Source organism: Metschnikowia bicuspidata (assembly GCF_001664035.1).
Source record: "Metschnikowia bicuspidata var. bicuspidata NRRL YB-4993 chromosome Unknown METBIscaffold_2, whole genome shotgun sequence".
NCBI lineage: Eukaryota > Fungi > Ascomycota > Pichiomycetes > Serinales > Metschnikowiaceae > Metschnikowia > Metschnikowia bicuspidata.
The window spans coordinates 2,147,517-2,165,562 of record NW_017387732.1 but is presented as its reverse complement, the minus strand read 5'-3'; the positions used below and the strand labels follow the sequence as shown (position 1 = coordinate 2,165,562).

The window sequence follows — 18,046 nt, the reverse complement described above, 5'->3', positions numbered from 1 at the left end:
TTAAGTGTTAAAGCGCACATAGTATGTGCTTCAAGATTTGTCAATATTAGTTTTCATAGATGGTGTGAGTGACAAGTATGTTGAAGGGCAAAACTGTCACGAAAGATTTTTGTGGCTTCGCTAAGACTGACTATTCCCACATTGGTCTGGGCAGACTATGAAGAGGGCAATGCTCCTTGCCGCCCCTAGTGCCATATGATAACACCAATCCTCTCTTCTAATGATATGCATACTAGGTTTATTAAGGCACAAGATTCGGAATCAATATTAGGGGAGCTTTTCGGGGTCAATGTCAGAATATGAAACCGAGCCAGATCAATGTTTAAAACAAGCTGCTAGCACAATTAGCTCCATAGAACTAACTCTACAATTGGAAAATGTCATCATCGACAAACGTTTGAATGAGAAATACTTGCAACAAATGAAATATGCAGGTCTACATTTTGCAGTCATGACAATAATACACAACTTGAAGTTGCACTGTTACAGGATTTGCAAATAAATGAACTGGACATTGCTGGGTGTACAAGAGAAAAAAACACCAACATCGGAATACTGCTTCTGGTCCCTTTAGTGCCAAGAAAAGTCGAATGTTAGGAGTCTTCAATGGGACTGACGTGACTAAACCAATGGACAATGCCCGGCTCGAGATATGATTCATTTCCTCTAGAAACCGAAACTGAATTCTATGACGGAAAGTGATGACCCACAACTATGTTTTCAATTAAGCAAAACGGCGATATTTAAGAACTGAAATAAGACAACCCAGGACCAGTAACTGATGTGATGTAAGCTATGAGCACAGTCTTTGTTTTGTTTTGCTTGACATGTCCTCCAGCTGCAAATTATTCAAAACGCTTTGAGTGTACATCCGAAGTTTTGCAGTGCATAGGACTGGAAGATTATTACAGCCTCTCGCAATCTTGCATGAAACTGTTTTGGCTTGTTTTCATTTAATTAACGCCGCTTTTTTGTATCGACCACCTTTCCTGCGCGTCACTCCGCCATATTTTCCAGCACTTAATTTCTACTCGATAGTTGTCATGGAGATATTTGACACTAAAGCCTCTTCATCGCGTCTTGTGCTCAAGCCTTGAGTCTGTGATTCTCAGCCTTGATATGATGATGATCTCTACCTAAAAAGTCCATTTTACTTTCAGTTCTTCATTGTGTAGTTTTCGGTTCTCTACACCAGGAGTATTTGGAAAATTCATTAAACTTTTTTGTATTAAGTTAGCCATTATCTCTGTTTTAACTCATCTAAGAAAATCATCAGCATATCTCACAAATAAAGTCATAAACTATGATGTAAAGATACAGTAGCCGAAAGTAAAAATCTAGGTAACCATACAATATCAGTAAAAAATGTTCAATAAAAGGTTTTCATTCATTTGTTGTTAGTAAATTTTATCACTTCCATTATTATTTTGAGCATACTAATATTCATAATTTGGTCCTATGCTTCTTCATTCAAATATCTATATAACCAAAATCGTCGTCATTGTAAGCTCTATAGATTCAAAGTTCATCGTCTTTCAAAGCCAAAGCCTTTGAGCTCAAAAACTGTCGTCATTCATATTGACCTTCACTCAACTGTCTTACAAATTCTTTTAAAATCTGTCTTGCTAGTTCCTGTTTATTGACATCTGTCTTCCTAATTCCAGTCAATTCAAAATGCGTCTTCCAAAGTCCTAATACTCGAAAATGTCTTCCTAATTCCAGTCTATTCAAAATCTGTCTTCCTAATTCCCGTCTATTCAAAATCTGTCTTCCTGATCCCTGTCTATCTAAAAAACTCTCTCCCAAATTCCTGCCTATTCGAAACGTGTCTTCCAAACTACTGTCTTCAAAAAACTGTCTTGCTAATTCCCGTTTAATTAAAAGCTGTCTTCCAAACTCCTGTTTTCAAAAAACTGTCTTGCTAATTCCCGTTTAATTAAAAGCTGTCTTCCAAACTCCTGTTTTCAAAAAACTGTCTTGCTAATTCCCGTTTAATCAAAAGCTGTCTTCCAAATCCCTGTATACCCAAAATCTGTCTCCCAAATTTTCGCCTATTCAAAATGTGTCTTCCAAACTTCAAACACCCAATAGTCTTGCAACTTCCCAATCCTCAAAAAAAAGGCCACTCATTTTTTCTCCCCGTCCCACCTACTCAGTTGCTCCAATGGCCGCAAAAACATCGTGTCGCGACCCAGGCATCACCACAAGTCGCGGGCCCCAAACCTCCTTTTTTTCCCCGAGCCTCGCACAATGATCAATGCCGCCGCGCTCCTCGAAATCTCCCACGAGTCCTTGTACGAGCACGTGTTCGCCGCGCACACCGAGCACCGGCCGTGCGCCCACCAGCACTTGGGATATGTGGACAAGTCCGCAGACAAAATCAACGTGTGTCTTCCCAGGGCAGGCGTCGACTTGTCGGTGCAGCAGCTGCTTCTGTCGCTTTCCTCCGGCACGCAGCTGTCCAGCACTGGGTTCATTTGCTGGCAGACGGCGCTGTACTTTGCCGACTGGGCAGTGGCGTTTGCCCCGTGCCCCTTGGCGGCGGTGCTCCACAAAGACAGCGTGGTGTTGGAGTTGGGCGCCGGCGTGAGTGCGGTACTAGCCGCGGTGGTGGGGCCCCGGGTGGGCCACTACGTGGCCTCCGACCAGGCCCATCTTTTGAAGCTCATGAAGCAGAACTTCCGGGCCAACGTGGTTTCCCAGCGGTACGACAGCAACACGTGCGCCAAGGACCGGGACCACGCGCCGCGGCGGCTGGACGCGGCGGCGAAGTGGAGCCAGATTGATTTTGTTGCCTTGGACTGGGAGGGCCCGGGGCCGGGCACACGGCGGTTCGCGGAGTTGACGGGGCGCCCCCACGCGGACGTGGTGGTTGCCTGCGACACCATCTACAACAGCTACTTGATCGCGCCTTTCCTCGCGTGCATGGCGCTGGCGATGTGCGAGCACACCGTGGCGGTGGTGGCGATGCAGCTCCGGGACGAGGCCATCACCGAGGAGTTTTTGGAGCGGGCGTTGCAGGCGGGCTTGCGTGTGTTCCAAGTCCGCGACGAGCACCTCACGCCCGAGCTCATCGAGGGCTTTGCCGTGTACTGTTTCCGGAAGCGGAAGGCGGAGGGGCAGGCGGAGGGGACCTGTGGTGAGCATATCCGGGGTGGGCATATCTGGGGTGATGTTGTCTGAGGACGGGATCTGGGATGAATCTGCAGATGGGATCTGGATGAGCAAATCTGATAGTGGGTCCTGAGGTGAGCATATCTGAGGATGGGACCTGGGATGAGCAAATCTGAGGATGGGACCTGGGATGAGCAAATCTGAGGATGGGACCTGGGATGAGCAAATCTGAGGATGGGACTTGGGATGAGCATATCTGAGGATGGGACCTGGGGTGAGCGAAGGCGGGTCAGGAACCTAAGCCGGAAAGAATTGGCGACCGAGACAACCTGCCCGTTTGCCTGGCCCAAGGCGCGGGCCCAAGTTTTGCGGAGCCTTGGTCTTCGCCGTGTGCCCGGGTCTATCGGAAGGTTGACTGGGGCCTTCTCCACGTTCAACTTTGAAAATGCCGCGACCGCCGGCTGGTCCTTGCGCCTGGCCCACGTTTTTGGCAAAATGACGCCCTGGGTTGGACTGTGGTGGCCTGCACGAGATACAGAAAAGTGCCCCTAATTCGAGATCTTGTACATCACTTCGGAAAAGGCATAGCCTGGCCCTGACGTACTTGACTCCGAATCACTTGGAGTGGCTTCTTCGGTTGCTTGACCGCCACACCCAACTGGTCGTGGCGGGGTGTCAAGGTAAAAAAACTCCATTTTTCAAAGTGTGCCTTGCTGGAAATCGTCATGTCATTGTTTTGAAGACTCGTTTCCTGTTAACAGTGATGCAGTGCCCTGTCTGGCATGCTTGGAAATGTATGCGAGCATCCAGATCACCACATGTCACTTCAAAACCTTCTGATAGTTCACAAAATGAAAACCAGATGAAAACAAAACCAAAAACAAAACAAAATCAAAAACAAAACAAAACCAAAGAAATATGACAAAACAAAAAACAAACAAAGCCGGGTCGGGACCCTCGCACATACCCTGTAATCGAGCGTTCCGTGCAAAAACGACCCACCCATGAAAAATCTGATGAAACACCATATGCCGAGGCAAATTGCCAGTAGCCTCTCCGCTCCTCAACACGCCTTATGCTCAATAGCCAAACATTTGGAAATATGCCGATAGTCCAAAGGACTGCCACTGTCTTGTGCGCACGTGACTTGCGCACGGGCCTGCTATGAGCTCCCAGATAGTGCACGCTTAACGTCAAGCCAAACCCGATATCGCATCTCGTATCAATTCGTGCGCCGGCTCTCTCGTGAATCTCTCGGCAATTCGCACAGCCCGATCTGCAATACGAGGCGACCGCAGCACTGGGATCACCAAGCTGCCCAAGTCCATCGAATCACCTGCACCGCTAGGATGTCTGCCCTGACTTCCGAGCAGCCGGCACCCAAACGAACTGGGCCCCGGAGTTCTGCGCAAAAAACGTCGGAATTTGCCAGAAATAAGAAGAAAGTATCCAGCGGCAATCGAGGTCAAAGTACAGTTGCGGCGGGAAAGGCATCAGCGCCCTCTAAACCGAAGTTTGGTGTCGAGCCAAGCGGTAGTGTGCAGCCCAATTCGACAGCCCTGCAAGGGCTAAAATCACGCCAGGCCCGCCAGCGGCAAGGGGTCCCAGGGGCACGGAACCAAAATGTGGGCAAGCCCCTGAGGTCGCAAAATCCGGCGAAGAAAGCCGATCATGCGGCTGGCATTGGTGCCGCAAGTCTGGACATAAAGCACAGGCAGCCCACGACAGAACCTGTAGCGGAAACCACACAAATGCGACATTTGCCCAAGAGGGGAAAGGACCCCGTGATCAAATACACCCCTGAGGAGGTGGCCGCTGCAGGGCCGCTTTTCCCGGACCCGGCGCAGTACGGCTTCATGAAACCCCAACAGCCCGCCAAGCCACGGCCCGTGCCTCGCTATATGCTTGTCCAGCCGCGTCTCCTTGCTGCACCACCATTCAAACAGCTTCCGTGGGAAAAGGCGAACCAGGATAAAATGCTCCAGATGGAGGCCGCCAACACAGGCTCGGACTACCTGGGCATATACGAGGAGTTCCAGAAAATGAGAGAAACAGAGCGTGCCAAGATGGAGGAAATGGGGCTCGTGGACGCCGAGAACATCACCAAGGACTTGAACGACGCCATTTTCTTCCAAGGCACGTGCCTCGACATGTGCCCGACCTTCGAACGCGTGCGCCGGTCGCTCGAAAACAACGTCAAGGCGCTTGAAAAAGACCCGGTCACCCAGCGTATATCGCGAGAACGGGCCGTCAAGGCGTTTTCCCGCCCGGCCGCCGGCCAGCCGCCTCCCATGCCTTCGGACGTGCGGCCGCCCACTGTGCTAATGAAAACACTCGATTATATCGTGGACACGGTACTTCCACAGTTGCCCGAAACACACTCATTCATCTGGGACAGAACACGGTCCATTCGCCAGGACTTCATCTACCAGAACTACTACGGCCCGGAGGCCATTGACTGCAATGAACGCATTGTACGAATCCATCTATTGTCGTTACACATAATGGCTGGCAGCGACCTCAAGTACTCGCAGCAGCAGGAGCTCGAGCAGTTCAACAAGGCTCTTCAAACATTGACAGAAATCTACCTGGATGTGCGGAACCACGGCGGCCAATGCCCCAACGAGCCCGAGTTCCGGGCGTATCATTTGATCAGTCATTTCAGAGACCCCGAATTGGAGCGGGAAGTGCAGACTTTGCCTGACTATATATTCCACAGCCCAGAGGTGCAGCTTGCGCTTCGCTTCCGCATGATCATGTCGCAAAGTAACGTAGTGGAGCGTGGTTACGTGAACAAGATCGGAGCGGTGAATTTGTTTGTGGAGTTCTTCAAGTTGGTGTATAACGAGTCCACCCCGATTCTATTAGCATGCTTGCTAGAAACACACTTCAACGAGATCCGGTTCTATGCGTTGAAGTCGATGTCTCGGTCCTACCACACCAAGGCCAAGGCGTTTCTGGCGGAGTCTCTACGCCAGATGCTCGGCTTCGACACCCTTCTGAAACTCGAGGATTTCGTCAAATATTACGAGATCGATATGCTCGAGGAGCATGGCGAGTTGCACGTGGATCTCTGCAACAAACAGAAACTAGAACTGAAGTACAAGCTCAATTCCTTGAATGACAAGCCTAAAAAGTCGCCTGCCTACTCGCCGCAGCTTGACTACCGGCTACGCAATCAAGCCATAAAAAGCCTTGTCAACTGTGGACACTCGAATGCAGACCTCCACATGGACCGGGCTAAAATTGATGAGGTGCTCCAGAAAATCGTCGCCCAACAGAATGTTAGGAAGGAATCTGGCCTGGCACACATGTCACACATAAATGCTACAGGAACCGGAACAAACACTGGCATACCAGGCCAAAAAGTGCCCAGTCAAGCACAACCTTTCCCACCTATGCAGTCAAAATCGGCTTTTGGTGCCCTTCCCAGTACCGCAACAAACCAACAAACTCAGGGAAGCTCTTTTAATCTTTCCGATTTCTTGAAGAGCAAGACGGCGTCTTCAGTATCATCGCAAAACGGATTTGGACAGGCTTCAACCGCTCCCAAATTTGATTTTACAGGCAACTCCAAGGCCCCGGCCCAACCGACCCCCGCATTTGTACAGCAGAAAAACTCTGATTCTCTGATACAGAGAATCGAGGAAAAGCATGTTCAATTTGCAAATTCAGTTGAACACAAGCAAACTGCACAATCTTCATCGCTCTTCGGAGCCTCAGTTACCAATAAGCCTCAGCTTACCTCGAAGGCATTCGAAGGTTCTTCTAGTGCTGCAGAGAAAAATAAAAACATGAATGTCAATGAATTTAAAGAAAAAGACAAAACAAAACCGGAGCCGAAAAACAACGCTTCAGAAAACAAAAACGTTTTCACTTTTGGTGGTGCTAGCGACACAATGAATACCAGTCTGGCATCAAACCTCAAACCACCATCGGCTTTAAGCCCTCCTCAGGTAAAACCAAAATTTCTCAAGGATAATCAGCTTTTCACTAGGGCGCTCCATTCGGTATACACAGACCTTGTCAGAGATATCGTCCAAACCGAGCTCCACAAAATCACTACCCAGGCCATGCAGAAGCAGATTCGAGCCAATGAGAGACAAAGATTAATAGATGTTTTTGCAGATGAGCTTTACTCGGCTTTTCTTGCGGAACAAACGCATCAGGCGATGCTAGAGAGCGCTGCAAAAGTTTTTTACGAGAAGAATTTGAAGAGAAGAGCAATCTTTGGGCTTCAGATTGTGGGAAGAAACCTATACAAGAAACACGAGGCGAAACGACAAAGGAGAAGCGAGGTTGAGAACCTTTCCTTCCAAACACCTGCCCTCAAACGCAAAGCCTCTAACAATTGGGAGGAGACGTCTTTTGCAAAACGGAGAATATCATCGGGTTTAGCGAGGGCTAATACCAGCTACGAGGATATGAATGAGAGGCAAACACAATTACAGCAGCTATGGGAACCAATTGATCTCGCGCAATTTGTCGAAATATGTTCAAAAGATGTGAAAACGAGGCTTGATACCGGAGTTGTTGCTCTCAATTGTATCGTCATTGCGGAAGATTGGGCCTCGTCTTATTCGAAATGGCTTAATACAAAACTCTCCCTATCTGTTAGTGAGGACAAGTCTCACTACATCAACCAGGTTGAGTCCAAGGGTTTGAGAGTTGCATTTCGCAGCCTTCCCAAGACCAACTTCGTGAATGAGGAGTCCTTTCGCAGTACGCCTTTTCTTATATTTGAATGCGGACTTCTTGAAGATAAACAAGTTGCAAGGTATAAAACTCTAGGAGCAAAACTCAGGCGTGACGGTGGCATCTTGTCAAAAATCATCCAGCTTTGTGATAGATTTTCTTATTATAAAGTGCAGATTCTTATTCTTGTGTGGGATATCACGAGCAGTGGCACACTGGGCGAGAAACAATCAGAGCTTCTTCAAACAGACAAACTCATGAAGACAGAGAATTGTGTTCAAAACATAAACATCAGTGACATGTCTGCTCCATCGGCGGATGTCACGGGAGATTTACAAAAACTTCTTCATGACATGGGTGAAAGATTCACAGGCCAGCTTTCGAAACGAGGTGTTCAAAAGCGCGTCTTACATTCGAAGCTTCAAGAGGCCATCCTCGATACGGAGAAGCCGACTTCCTCGACAGAGGAGGTGGAGAGTGCTTCAGCGTCTCTTCGGGCCAAAGAGGCGGAAATCTTGAAGAGGGCCCGGGACTTACAGAAACGGAGGTATTTATCTGCGCATGCTACAGCGAATAGAAACGGGGACTTGACAAATCTTTCAGGCGTGTTCCGGACACCAAACGGGAGCTTCGCCAATCACACGTTGATGAACTATAACAACACGATTTTGGGAAACAATACTTTTCTTCCCGCGCGTGATGCCTCGTTTCTAAGATCTTTTGCGAATGCCAGTGTCATCGAAGAAAGCACGCCCATGGGCTCGCCCGGGCCTAAATCCAGAACGGCACATACACAGAATCCACGCGCTGGGGCTTAGTGAGCAGATTACTTGAGCAGAGGTTGTGCTGTCTAAGCTGCCACTTTTCTCAAAAACTCCATCGCCATAGCCGACAAAATACGGGAGCGATGACTACAAATCTTTTCGAGCCCATACCTTCCAAAAGGGCAAGATTATCTTTTTCCTGGCCCTCGTGTGCCGCCACGTCAGAGGTTCGGCGCACATAATCGCACTGAGCCTGCACATACCGCGCAACTGAGTCTGTTCGACTTGTCTCCGCCCTCGAAATGTGCGGGCGTATCAGACACATCTCTCTCAATACCCCAAACACAATGGACTTGATCAAAGAAATCTCGAAGAACATTAACTTGTACGAAGTTAAGGCAAACATTCGTAAAGCACAGAATGGTATGTGAAATTGCACGCAAGACTTGGAACACATGGTGAGCCTGCCCCCCTGAGCATCGTTCGGTAAGCGCTGGATCTTTAGAAAATGCCGCAGCAAATAAACAAATAGCATATGAATTGGATGAAAGAAACTTCGAGTTTGCGGAAAATTATGACTGACTTTGATTCACGCCGCTTATTGTTTTTGTGGCACTCCAGGAGGGAGGTTGATCGACCCCTGGTTTACCCGCCGAGTCTACCCTCCACACACGCAAACTTCCTCGAGTATGCCCGTAAAGCACATATCTTGAGTTCACCATAAGTTTTAAACCTTCATACTAACTAGCTTGTAGTTGCGTTGAACTTATCTGAAATGGAAACCAAAGTCCGAGAGGCCACTAACAATGAGCCTTGGGGCGCCAAGACGTCTCTCATGGCTCAAATTGCCGCAGGTACTTACAACTATAGAGAAAGAGAGGAGATTCTCAGCTTTATTTTCCGCAGATTTACCGAGAAAGCGGCAAACGAATGGAGGCAAATTTACAAGTCGTTGCAGTTGGTCGAATATCTTATCAAAAATGGGCTGGAGCGGATCATTGACGATATCCGCGCGAATATCTCACTCATCCAGATGTTGAAGTCGTTTCACTACATAGATTCCAAGGGCAGAGACCAAGGAATCAATGTGCGCAACCGGTCCAAAAACCTCATTGCGTTATTAAACGACGACGCTTTGATCCGCCTGGAGAGAAAGAAGGCTAGAGCAAACGCGAAGAAGTTTGGTGGTGTGTCGTCCTCGGCGTTCGGCGGTGCCTCGTCGATTTCTGCTGGCGATGGCTTTGGCGGCGATGACGACTTCAACAACCGCGTGTACGGCGATGGCGGCGTTTTCGGCGCTCGCTACGACGACCCAGCCTCTGCGTACAACAATGGTGCTACAGGTGGAGACAACAATTTCGAGGAATACGACGTGGAGCCCACTGCGATGAGCGGGTCACGTGCATCAAAACCGACGACAAGCTCTTCAAGAGTAAACGCAGGATTATCATCTACCGGCTTGTCATCGCTGCCTTCGAAGAGCAAGTCGCAGCTGCAGGCCCCGGCACAGGACTTGTTGGGTGACTTGGTCGACTTTGGCGGCTCGGAGACCGCTGCCCCATCCACTGCACAGGTAAACAATGGTGCCGAAGAGGAAGATGATGACTTCGACGACTTCCAGAGCGCCCCTTCGCTGTCTGCAAATGCCACGGGTGGGCTCACAAGCAATTTGGCCAACTTGTACGTATCGCAACCAACTTCGATGCCCCAATATGGGCAAACACAATATGGGCAAACACAATATGGGCAGACACAATATGGGCAGACACAATATGGGCAGACACCCCAGGCCCAGCCCAACTACAACTTCAACAGCAGCAGCGCGAGCGCTGCTTCCGTGGGGCCGGCCAAAGCCTCGACCGATGCATTCTCTTCGTTGTTTTCCAGTGCCAAAACAAAGACCAGCACCGCGCCAAAGGCAAAACCAGCGGCGTCTTCTCAGCACAACGATTTCCTGACTGATGATTTTACAACTGCAGGTACGGGAAGTAACTACTCTTCTACGAAGCCACAAGAAGCCTCCAGCTCTAACACTGGTGAAGTTGACTTGTTGAGTTTTTGAGCGTGCTGGTGAGACAAGTTTGGAGAGGCCGCGAGAGCTGTCGAGAGCCATTCATATTCTACACAGAATATCTGGGTTAATGGATGATAATCGCGTACACAAGAAACAGACGGCCTGTATTGAGATAGCCAGCGAGCGCTTTGCTTGGATGTTCTACTTCGGGAAATTCTCCGAGGTTCTTGGGAGACTAAGCCATTCCATATATTGAGGTTGACCACAAGGACGCAGAAAGTGCGTCCGAAACCCGGAAATTGTCATTGCGGCAGGAACTCATGTACTAAGACAATACACTCTCTGGCATGGAAGTACATAAACATAAGGTTTGTATCAACGGTTTGCCAGAGAGCGTCTCCGAACAACGGGGCCGAAAGAGGGCATATGGGTAGCGCGCATTTCCTGGAGAGAAGGTGCGAGAAAGCAACTCCGCGGCGGTGAGAGGTGGAAAAAACCCCCAGCCTTACCGCTTGAATTCTCCTGATCCCCCACACACTAAACCACCAAAATGTTGAAAACCTCCGTCAGATCTCTTTCCAGCACCAGCAGAGTCCTTGGAACCAAGGTGTTCATGACCACGTCGATTGGCGGTCACAAGCAAAACCCCATCAAGTTTGAGTTGTTCGACGAGGTTGTGCCAAAAACCGCCGAGAACTTCAGAGCCTTGTGTACCGGCGAGAAGGGATTTGGTTACGCCAATTCCAGCTTCCACAGAGTCATTCCTCAGTTCATGTTGCAGGGTGGTGACTTCACCAGACACAACGGTACCGGCGGCAAGTCGATCTACGGCGAGAAGTTTGCGGACGAGAACTTCTCCAAGAAGCACACCAAGCCTGGTTTGTTGTCGATGGCCAACGCCGGCCCCAACACCAATGGGTCGCAGTTTTTCATCACCACGGTGCCATGCCCATGGTTGGACGGCGCCCACGTGGTTTTCGGTGAGGTGATTGAGGGCATGGACGTTGTGGAGAAGATCGAGGCGCAGGGTTCCCAGACCGGTTCGCCAAGAAGCAAGATTGTCATCGAGGAGTGTGGCGAGTTGACTGAGTAATTCTGCGACATCCGTAGACTGCCGGGATGGCTGAATGCGTTCTCAATCCTTCTCTCGAGCCTATGTGTTTACACTGGCTGTAGATGGGGAATTTGGGATTGCACGCTATGAAGTATTCCCGCTTGTTGTATATATGCGATCAATTCTTATATCCTGTTTATGTGTCGTCAATTCCTAAATCTTGTTCATGAGTATGGACGAGTGTTTGGTGAGTGAATGGAACCAGGTCTATCTTTGGGTAGGTACAAAGGACAAGATCAGCCTGTTTTTTTATCTGGCTGAGGGTAAGTTTGGGATCCGGCTACATTCACAGCAGTATGTGGAGGGAAGGCTTGGAAAGATCCACTGATTCGGGAAACCTTAGTGTGCTCCGTTTCTGACGTCTGAGTATGAATGATGGATCAGTGCATAACATTGAAGCCACATGAATGGGGTTGTTTAGTCAGAATTTATTCTGATGAGCCCATTGAAAAACCGGGAGAGGAAACGAAAGGATTGTGTTCGACAGCTACGTGCATGAAATCATGGGCCGATAGACAAGTCAAATAGTATGAAAGATGGCATTTGAAACAAACACAGAGAATAAAGGGGCTTTAAATCAAATTGATAGATCAGCCAGAAGAGAGGGCTGATCTACGAAGGCATGAATTACTTTGTATGCTTTTAAACGGAGCTTCACGGACTTGAAAGCACAGTGTAGTGGATGAGCGAAAGTTAGACAGTATACCATATGGACTGGTCCGAATCTCTCAAGTGTATGATTTCAGGCGAAATCAGCCTTATCCAAACAAGGAGTGGCATAGCTGATATTTTGAAGTCTATTTACTTCATATCAAGTACGTTCGTACGCAGGGGTCCATATGTCGGTCATACTATCTGATGTTCAGGTGTATTTAGCTTCAACATTACCGAATCTTGGCTCAACAGTACCAAGACCTGTTGGAACAATCTCATACATTAAAATATTGGTACATTGATTCAGTAGCCTAATCAGCGTGAGGAAATATTGCCACTTTATTTTTCCAGTCGAACAACAGGGTGTTACGGTCATTGGGGAGTAGCAGTGATAAAGATGGACCGATATTTTCTCTATTCTATCATTTCATATCAACAGGTTATGGACCATGTGATGCATTTTGTGAAGGAGATACTCATTTGGGTTCACAGAGGTGAGCCACAACCTTGGCTACGTCGTATACCCGCATATACCAAAGTACGTGACAAAGATGTTAGTCTGCATTTTATAAGAAAATGTAAGTTTGCAATTTATATCAGAGCACGATGCTAGTCTGCATTCTATATCAAGGTACATGGAAAGCATGATTGTCCACCTTCCGCTCAGGTACTTGGGAACACCACTATCCCTTAAGATTGGTAGATAGCATAAATCTACTAAAAAGAATTTGCTCAGTATATCCCAGCCGGAGCCTCCCCAAAACAGAGCTCGGCAGTCACACCCCAAGCAGTATGGACGACCATAACAACGGCCGCACACTACAGCCCAGTGCTCTTATTAATGATATGCATTGCCCGGGAGAGGTGTATACACGAGGGACGTATTTATGATGTGTGTGGTTTAGATGCCGATCTTCTCGTTGCGTTCCGGCTGCGGCACCAAGTCTGCGGGCATCTTTTTCTTCAACGAGGCCAATTTGTCGTAGTCGCCGGCCAAGATGCGTGCCACCACCAAGTCGTCTCTGTCGCTGAGCTCCCGCTCGGACTTGCCCTCGTTGGACAAGAACTCCTTGGCCTTCTCGGTGTCGCCTTGGAAGTACTCCTCCATGGCTCTCAACCGCAACTCCTTGCGGGCCCACTCGGGACCCTCTTCGGCGCGCTTCTTCATCTGCGCCGTGTACTTCGAGTACACCACATAGAAGAACACGGGCAAGATGATGTAGAAGTAGGGCAACTCCCAGCCCTCGGCCTTCTCTGTTTCACGCACAACACGCCATTTTAGCTCGCCCGTGGTCTCGTCCTTGTAGGGGATTTTGTCCACGACTTTGCCGGCGTCCTTGCCGACAAACTGGAAGTTCTGCAAGTCTTGCGAGTTGTCCTTGAACAACTCCAACTGTTCTCTGGGAATGCCGGGGAGAATGAAGTTCCACTGCGAGTGGTTTCTGCGGTAGAAAAGATTCTGCAACTCGGCAATGGTCTTGAACTCGCTGTCCGTGGGCACGCGGGGCGTGCCGTCCGGGTTCGAGTAGATCTTGCTGACGGAAGGTAACGTGTCTAATTTCGCTCTGATGTCCTGCTCGAGAGCGTAGTTGAACTTGCCCGGCTTGAGCTTGAACAAGCTGCCAAAGGGCACGCTGAATGTGAATCTGGGCATACTGACGTGGGCGGGTCCAGGGCGGATTGGCGGTGGTGTGGCGTGCCGTTGTGGTGTGCTGGAAGGGCTTCTGGAGGGCCCGGTTGGTTTTTAACATTCTTTTCATTGGTTGCACCGTGTTCCTGCAGGCAGCACCGCGGTCTTGCTCGCGCACTTTGGTGCTGGGCCGTGGACTCGATGGTGCCTGGATAGAGGGTGAGTCTTTGGCGGCCACTTGGTCTAAAAACACGGGGCGTGGGTCCGAGAGGGAGCGGGAACACTTGGATTCACTGTGTGGGCCGTGGAACCGAGGGCCGGAATTTTGAGGCTTTTTTTGCGGGGCTAGGGCTTTTTGCACTGGATGGTGTAGACAGGCTGAGGCCGGTTCCTTTCGCGCACGTCGAGTGGCCCTGGCTTTTCGCTTACATTCGGAGTGTGCTGGGATCGGAGCTTCGATTCTTCTTTCTCTTCGGTTTCTGTTTTTCTCGTGTTTTGATTTTTTTCTTTTTCTGTTTCTGTTTTTCTTCGGTTTCCGCCTTCGTTCAGTTTGCTGTTTTTGGTTTGCTCCACTCGATTTCGGTTTCTTGCTTCTTCTTTTCCCCAGTGGTTGGTGCTTGTTGTGGGGCCCACCATATCTGACAGGCGCACTGATTATTAGGCACTGTGCGCCAGCCCACCTTTCCCTCATTGTCGGTTTTCATTTCCACTTTCATTTTCAATTTCATTTTCATTTTCATGTTCATTTTCATTTTCACTTTCATTTTCACTTTCATTTTCACTTTCATTTTCACTTTCATTTTCACTTTCATTTTCACTTTCATTTTCACTTTCATTTTCACTTTCATTTTCACTTTCATTTTCACTTTCATGTTCATTTTCATGTTCATTTTCATTTTCACTTTCATTTTCACTTTCATTTTCACTTTCATTTTCACTTGCATTTTCACTTTCAATTTCACCTTCATGTACACTTTCGTGTTCACTTTCATTTTCACTTTAATTCTTCTGTGCAATCACACCCCGCAGATTGCAAAAGCCAGTTTTTGATTGAAGTTGCGGGAACGGCCGGAGCCATGTTCAGGCCCAGCAGCGTGCCGCAAGTCTGCTAATAACGCAGCCTTCTATATCAAAGAAGTAGAACAGACTGGCCCTCAAAAGCAAAAAAGTTAGAGTTAGATCTCTGCTTTCACTCCATAACGCCAATGCTGTGAATGAGACTCTATCTTTTTTGGCCGCCTCAGGCATCAGTTCTGCCGAGTGCCGGCGTACCATTAAGTAAGTATGCCTTGAAAATCGCATCTTGTCTGAGACATGTTTGGTGTGTCTCGATGCTGATACCAACCAGGCCAATAAAGTACTCGTAGATATCGTTGGGGTTTGACAGCGGAGAAAGTACGTTGCATGGCTTCCTCATCTGACCCCAGCAGATCACAACAAGACACCCCAAAAGCCCATTCCAGCATTTGGGAATCCTCCAGGTCAATGCAAATATACCCATTGGCTTCAAAGTCAAGCTCCTATTTCTCCGGAAGAGCACCCATGATTGATTTTTCCATGATATGACATCCACTAATTGAGCACTGTCTCACCCGTGTATCGCCTTCTCGTACTGTGCATATCCACCATCCACTCAGATTGCCCCGCCTTTTTTTAACGATAGCACTATCCCGCCTTCGTCGACCCGAACCCCTCGAAACCCATGAGTTTGCCCATTTCGGTCTGCTCGACCTCTCCAGCAGCAGTCGCCCTGGCTCGTTTCTTTTTCGCCAGCCGTCTGGACGACTTCTGCTGTTCAAACTCAAGCCTTCGCCTGACTCTTTCCTGGAAACTTAGCGCGACATGTCCATTACTATCTGCCGCCTTCTCACGGAGCAGTTTCTTCACGAGATCCTCGATCGTGGCGATCACCTGGTCCACCGAGGCCCGCTTGACGCCGTTTTCAAGCTCCTCGCCCATTCCCAAATCCCCGCCCTGCACTTTCCGGACATTGTGCAAATGTTGCGGAGAGTTGAAGTGATCTACAAGTGCCAAGGTATCTCTGAACGATAAATCACACGTCGGGCACGAGAAACCAAACCGCTTGTTTTTTCCGTATGTCAGCGACGTGGCATTCTCCGAGCCAATGAGCGTGTGCTTGCCCACAGAATCGATAGCCTGGTCTAAGAGGTCTGCTCGATGTTCTAGGAAATTTTGTTTCTGGAGTTTGCGGGCCCAGGCCTCGTCAGAAGGCTGGGTTGTAGTGGTTTTTTTCCCGCTTTTAGCATCGGCTTCATATGCATCCACGTCCCATTTCTTACGCCCGTACTGATCTGTGGAGGTTTTATCGGCCATGGTGACGAGTGTCGGAAGTAAGCGGTGTATATAGGATATGGTATCGTGAGGTCTGCCATGCACAATGAGATTAGAGGTGCGCGATACGAACAAGTGATGAGGTTTGAATGGAAGTTTGTCGTGCAAGAATCTTTTTTAGAATTAGAGGCTATGAAGTTTTGAAGATATCCACTGAAGCTCGTGTGGGATCCTCCAGAAATTTGTGCCTTGCTGGGACTCTTGCTATGTGCTACAGAGGCAGGGTCTCTCGGCATTCACGATATGCGGAATGAACACAGTTACAGTGATAACAAAGACATTGAAGCAGTAGAGCGATTTCTCGCTGGGTCCAGCAAACTGTTTTCGTGACCTCTGTTCCTTTTATGGATGAGATCAATGATTCCCGAAGCCTTGATGAAGTACTATGGTTTAATTAGCTGATTCTAGCGTTACGCATTAGTGGTTTGCCACACGTCTCTAGAATATTGACACTGGGTGCTTGGAATCCATATGGCAAGATCCGATCTGATAATACGAATGTCATACAGCTTCAAATGGATCAACAAGTCGCCTCACATGATGCTATGGTTTTTTGCAATTGAGACAGGAAACCACGTGACCCACGTTCTTTAGGGTATGTGTCGTAGCGCTTCTCCACAACTCAGTATCTTTCAAAAATAGGTTGGACAATAGCCAGTGAGCTGGTCGTGCAAGTTACCAGATCTGCATTTACTAGATCTGCTTCAACAAACGCATATACAAGGTGGTCTTACACTCGTGTAACTATTCGTAAAAGACCTGCTGAGATGGATATACTTGGCATGATGAGGGCCAAAGCCCAAGCAACAACGGGGCAGCCTAGCGCAACTGCGGAGCATCGCAATGATCTCGTTAAGGAGAAAAGTGGCAAATCAACAGATACAGACAAAGGTGAGAGCTTCCAGCTGGACAGTATACTTAGTCCTCAATGGAAGATTCATGGCTCGCACATGGTCACTCGGCTTCCTCTGGCCTCTTCTTTCAGATGCTTCTATAAAGATAAGCTAGATTCCGATTCTAAGAAAATTCGTGTGGCGGCGTTTGACATGGACGATACGTTGATTTGCACGAAATCGGGGATCAAGTTTGGCCGGGGCCCTTACGACTGGAAGTGGCGTAATGATCAAATTCTTCCGGCGCTTCAGAAGAAGGTGAAGGACAAAAACATGGTGCTTGTCATCTTCACGAACCAAAGCGCCGTCTCTGTGACTGAGCTGCTTGCGCCACACTCGAAATCTTATAAGAATTTGTCTTTGAAGGTGGGGCTCATATCCAAAGCACTTGAAACAGGTATTGGTCCGACACCGGTTCTTTTCTTCGCGTCCACGGGGAGACCGAGACAGGGGGTATTAGCTCGGAGCTCGTTGGAGACCCATTTCAGCCACAAAAAGCCCGAACTGGGCATGTGGTCAGAGTTGGAACGGTATATAAGGAGGTGTTTCGGCGAAGAATATTCGGTCGACTTGGATCTCAGTTACTTTGTGGGGGATGCCGCAGGGCGGGACGGCGACCACCTGGCGGCTGATAAGGGCTTTGCTGAAAACGCCGGTGTGCCGTTTTTCGTTCCAGAAGATTACTTCGGTATATGAGATTCTGCAATGAACTGCAAGATTGTCAATTGGTGTATGTACAAGGTGGACCGGGGCAATCTTGATCTATTCCAGTTACAATGCCTTGTCGGAAGGCATGCATTTGCGTCGTGTAAGCGG

At 48.6% G+C, this 18,046-nt stretch overlaps 7 protein-coding genes across 7 annotated transcripts; 5 read left to right on the top strand and 2 right to left on the bottom strand.

Moving 5' to 3' along the window:
* Positions 1-2,250: 2,250 nt before the first annotated feature.
* On the top strand, positions 2,251-3,183 carry METBIDRAFT_39159 (S-adenosylmethionine-dependent methyltransferase; the record flags this gene model as incomplete). Its single annotated transcript, XM_018857105.1, has 1 exon — positions 2,251-3,183. One exon carries the CDS (start codon positions 2,251-2,253, stop codon positions 3,181-3,183), a length of 933 nt encoding a protein of 310 aa, XP_018713005.1.
* A 1,682-nt stretch (positions 3,184-4,865) lies between these two features.
* SAC3 (Sac3p) lies at positions 4,866-8,627 on the top strand (the record flags this gene model as incomplete). Its single annotated transcript, XM_018857215.1, has 2 exons — positions 4,866-6,398; positions 6,519-8,627. The coding sequence occupies 2 exons, from the start codon at positions 4,866-4,868 to the stop codon at positions 8,625-8,627; spliced, it is 3,642 nt and encodes a 1,213-aa protein (XP_018713004.1).
* A 293-nt stretch (positions 8,628-8,920) lies between these two features.
* ENT3 (Ent3p) lies at positions 8,921-10,635 on the top strand (the record flags this gene model as incomplete). The annotated part of the gene is made up of 2 exons (XM_018857238.1): positions 8,921-8,996; positions 9,329-10,635. The coding sequence occupies 2 exons, from the start codon at positions 8,921-8,923 to the stop codon at positions 10,633-10,635; spliced, it is 1,383 nt and encodes a 460-aa protein (XP_018713003.1).
* A 502-nt stretch (positions 10,636-11,137) lies between these two features.
* On the top strand, positions 11,138-11,680 carry CPR3 (peptidylprolyl isomerase; the record flags this gene model as incomplete). Its single annotated transcript, XM_018857159.1, has 1 exon — positions 11,138-11,680. One exon carries the CDS (start codon positions 11,138-11,140, stop codon positions 11,678-11,680), a length of 543 nt encoding a protein of 180 aa, XP_018713002.1.
* Positions 11,681-13,256: 1,576 nt separating this feature from the next.
* METBIDRAFT_11332 (uncharacterized protein) lies at positions 13,257-14,009 on the bottom strand (the record flags this gene model as incomplete). The annotated part of the gene is made up of 1 exon (XM_018853962.1): positions 13,257-14,009. One exon carries the CDS (start codon positions 14,007-14,009, stop codon positions 13,257-13,259), a length of 753 nt encoding a protein of 250 aa, XP_018713001.1.
* Positions 14,010-15,650: 1,641 nt separating this feature from the next.
* Positions 15,651-16,319, bottom strand: METBIDRAFT_77882 (U4/U6-U5 snRNP complex subunit; the record flags this gene model as incomplete). The annotated part of the gene is made up of 1 exon (XM_018858785.1): positions 15,651-16,319. The coding sequence occupies one exon, from the start codon at positions 16,317-16,319 to the stop codon at positions 15,651-15,653; it is 669 nt and encodes a 222-aa protein (XP_018713000.1).
* A 929-nt stretch (positions 16,320-17,248) lies between these two features.
* On the top strand, positions 17,249-17,917 carry METBIDRAFT_17530 (polynucleotide 3'-phosphatase; the record flags this gene model as incomplete). Its single annotated transcript, XM_018854719.1, has 1 exon — positions 17,249-17,917. A coding segment is annotated over one exon (669 nt), but the record flags the coding sequence as incomplete, so codon positions are not given.
* Between the last annotated feature and the right edge of the window lie 129 nt (positions 17,918-18,046).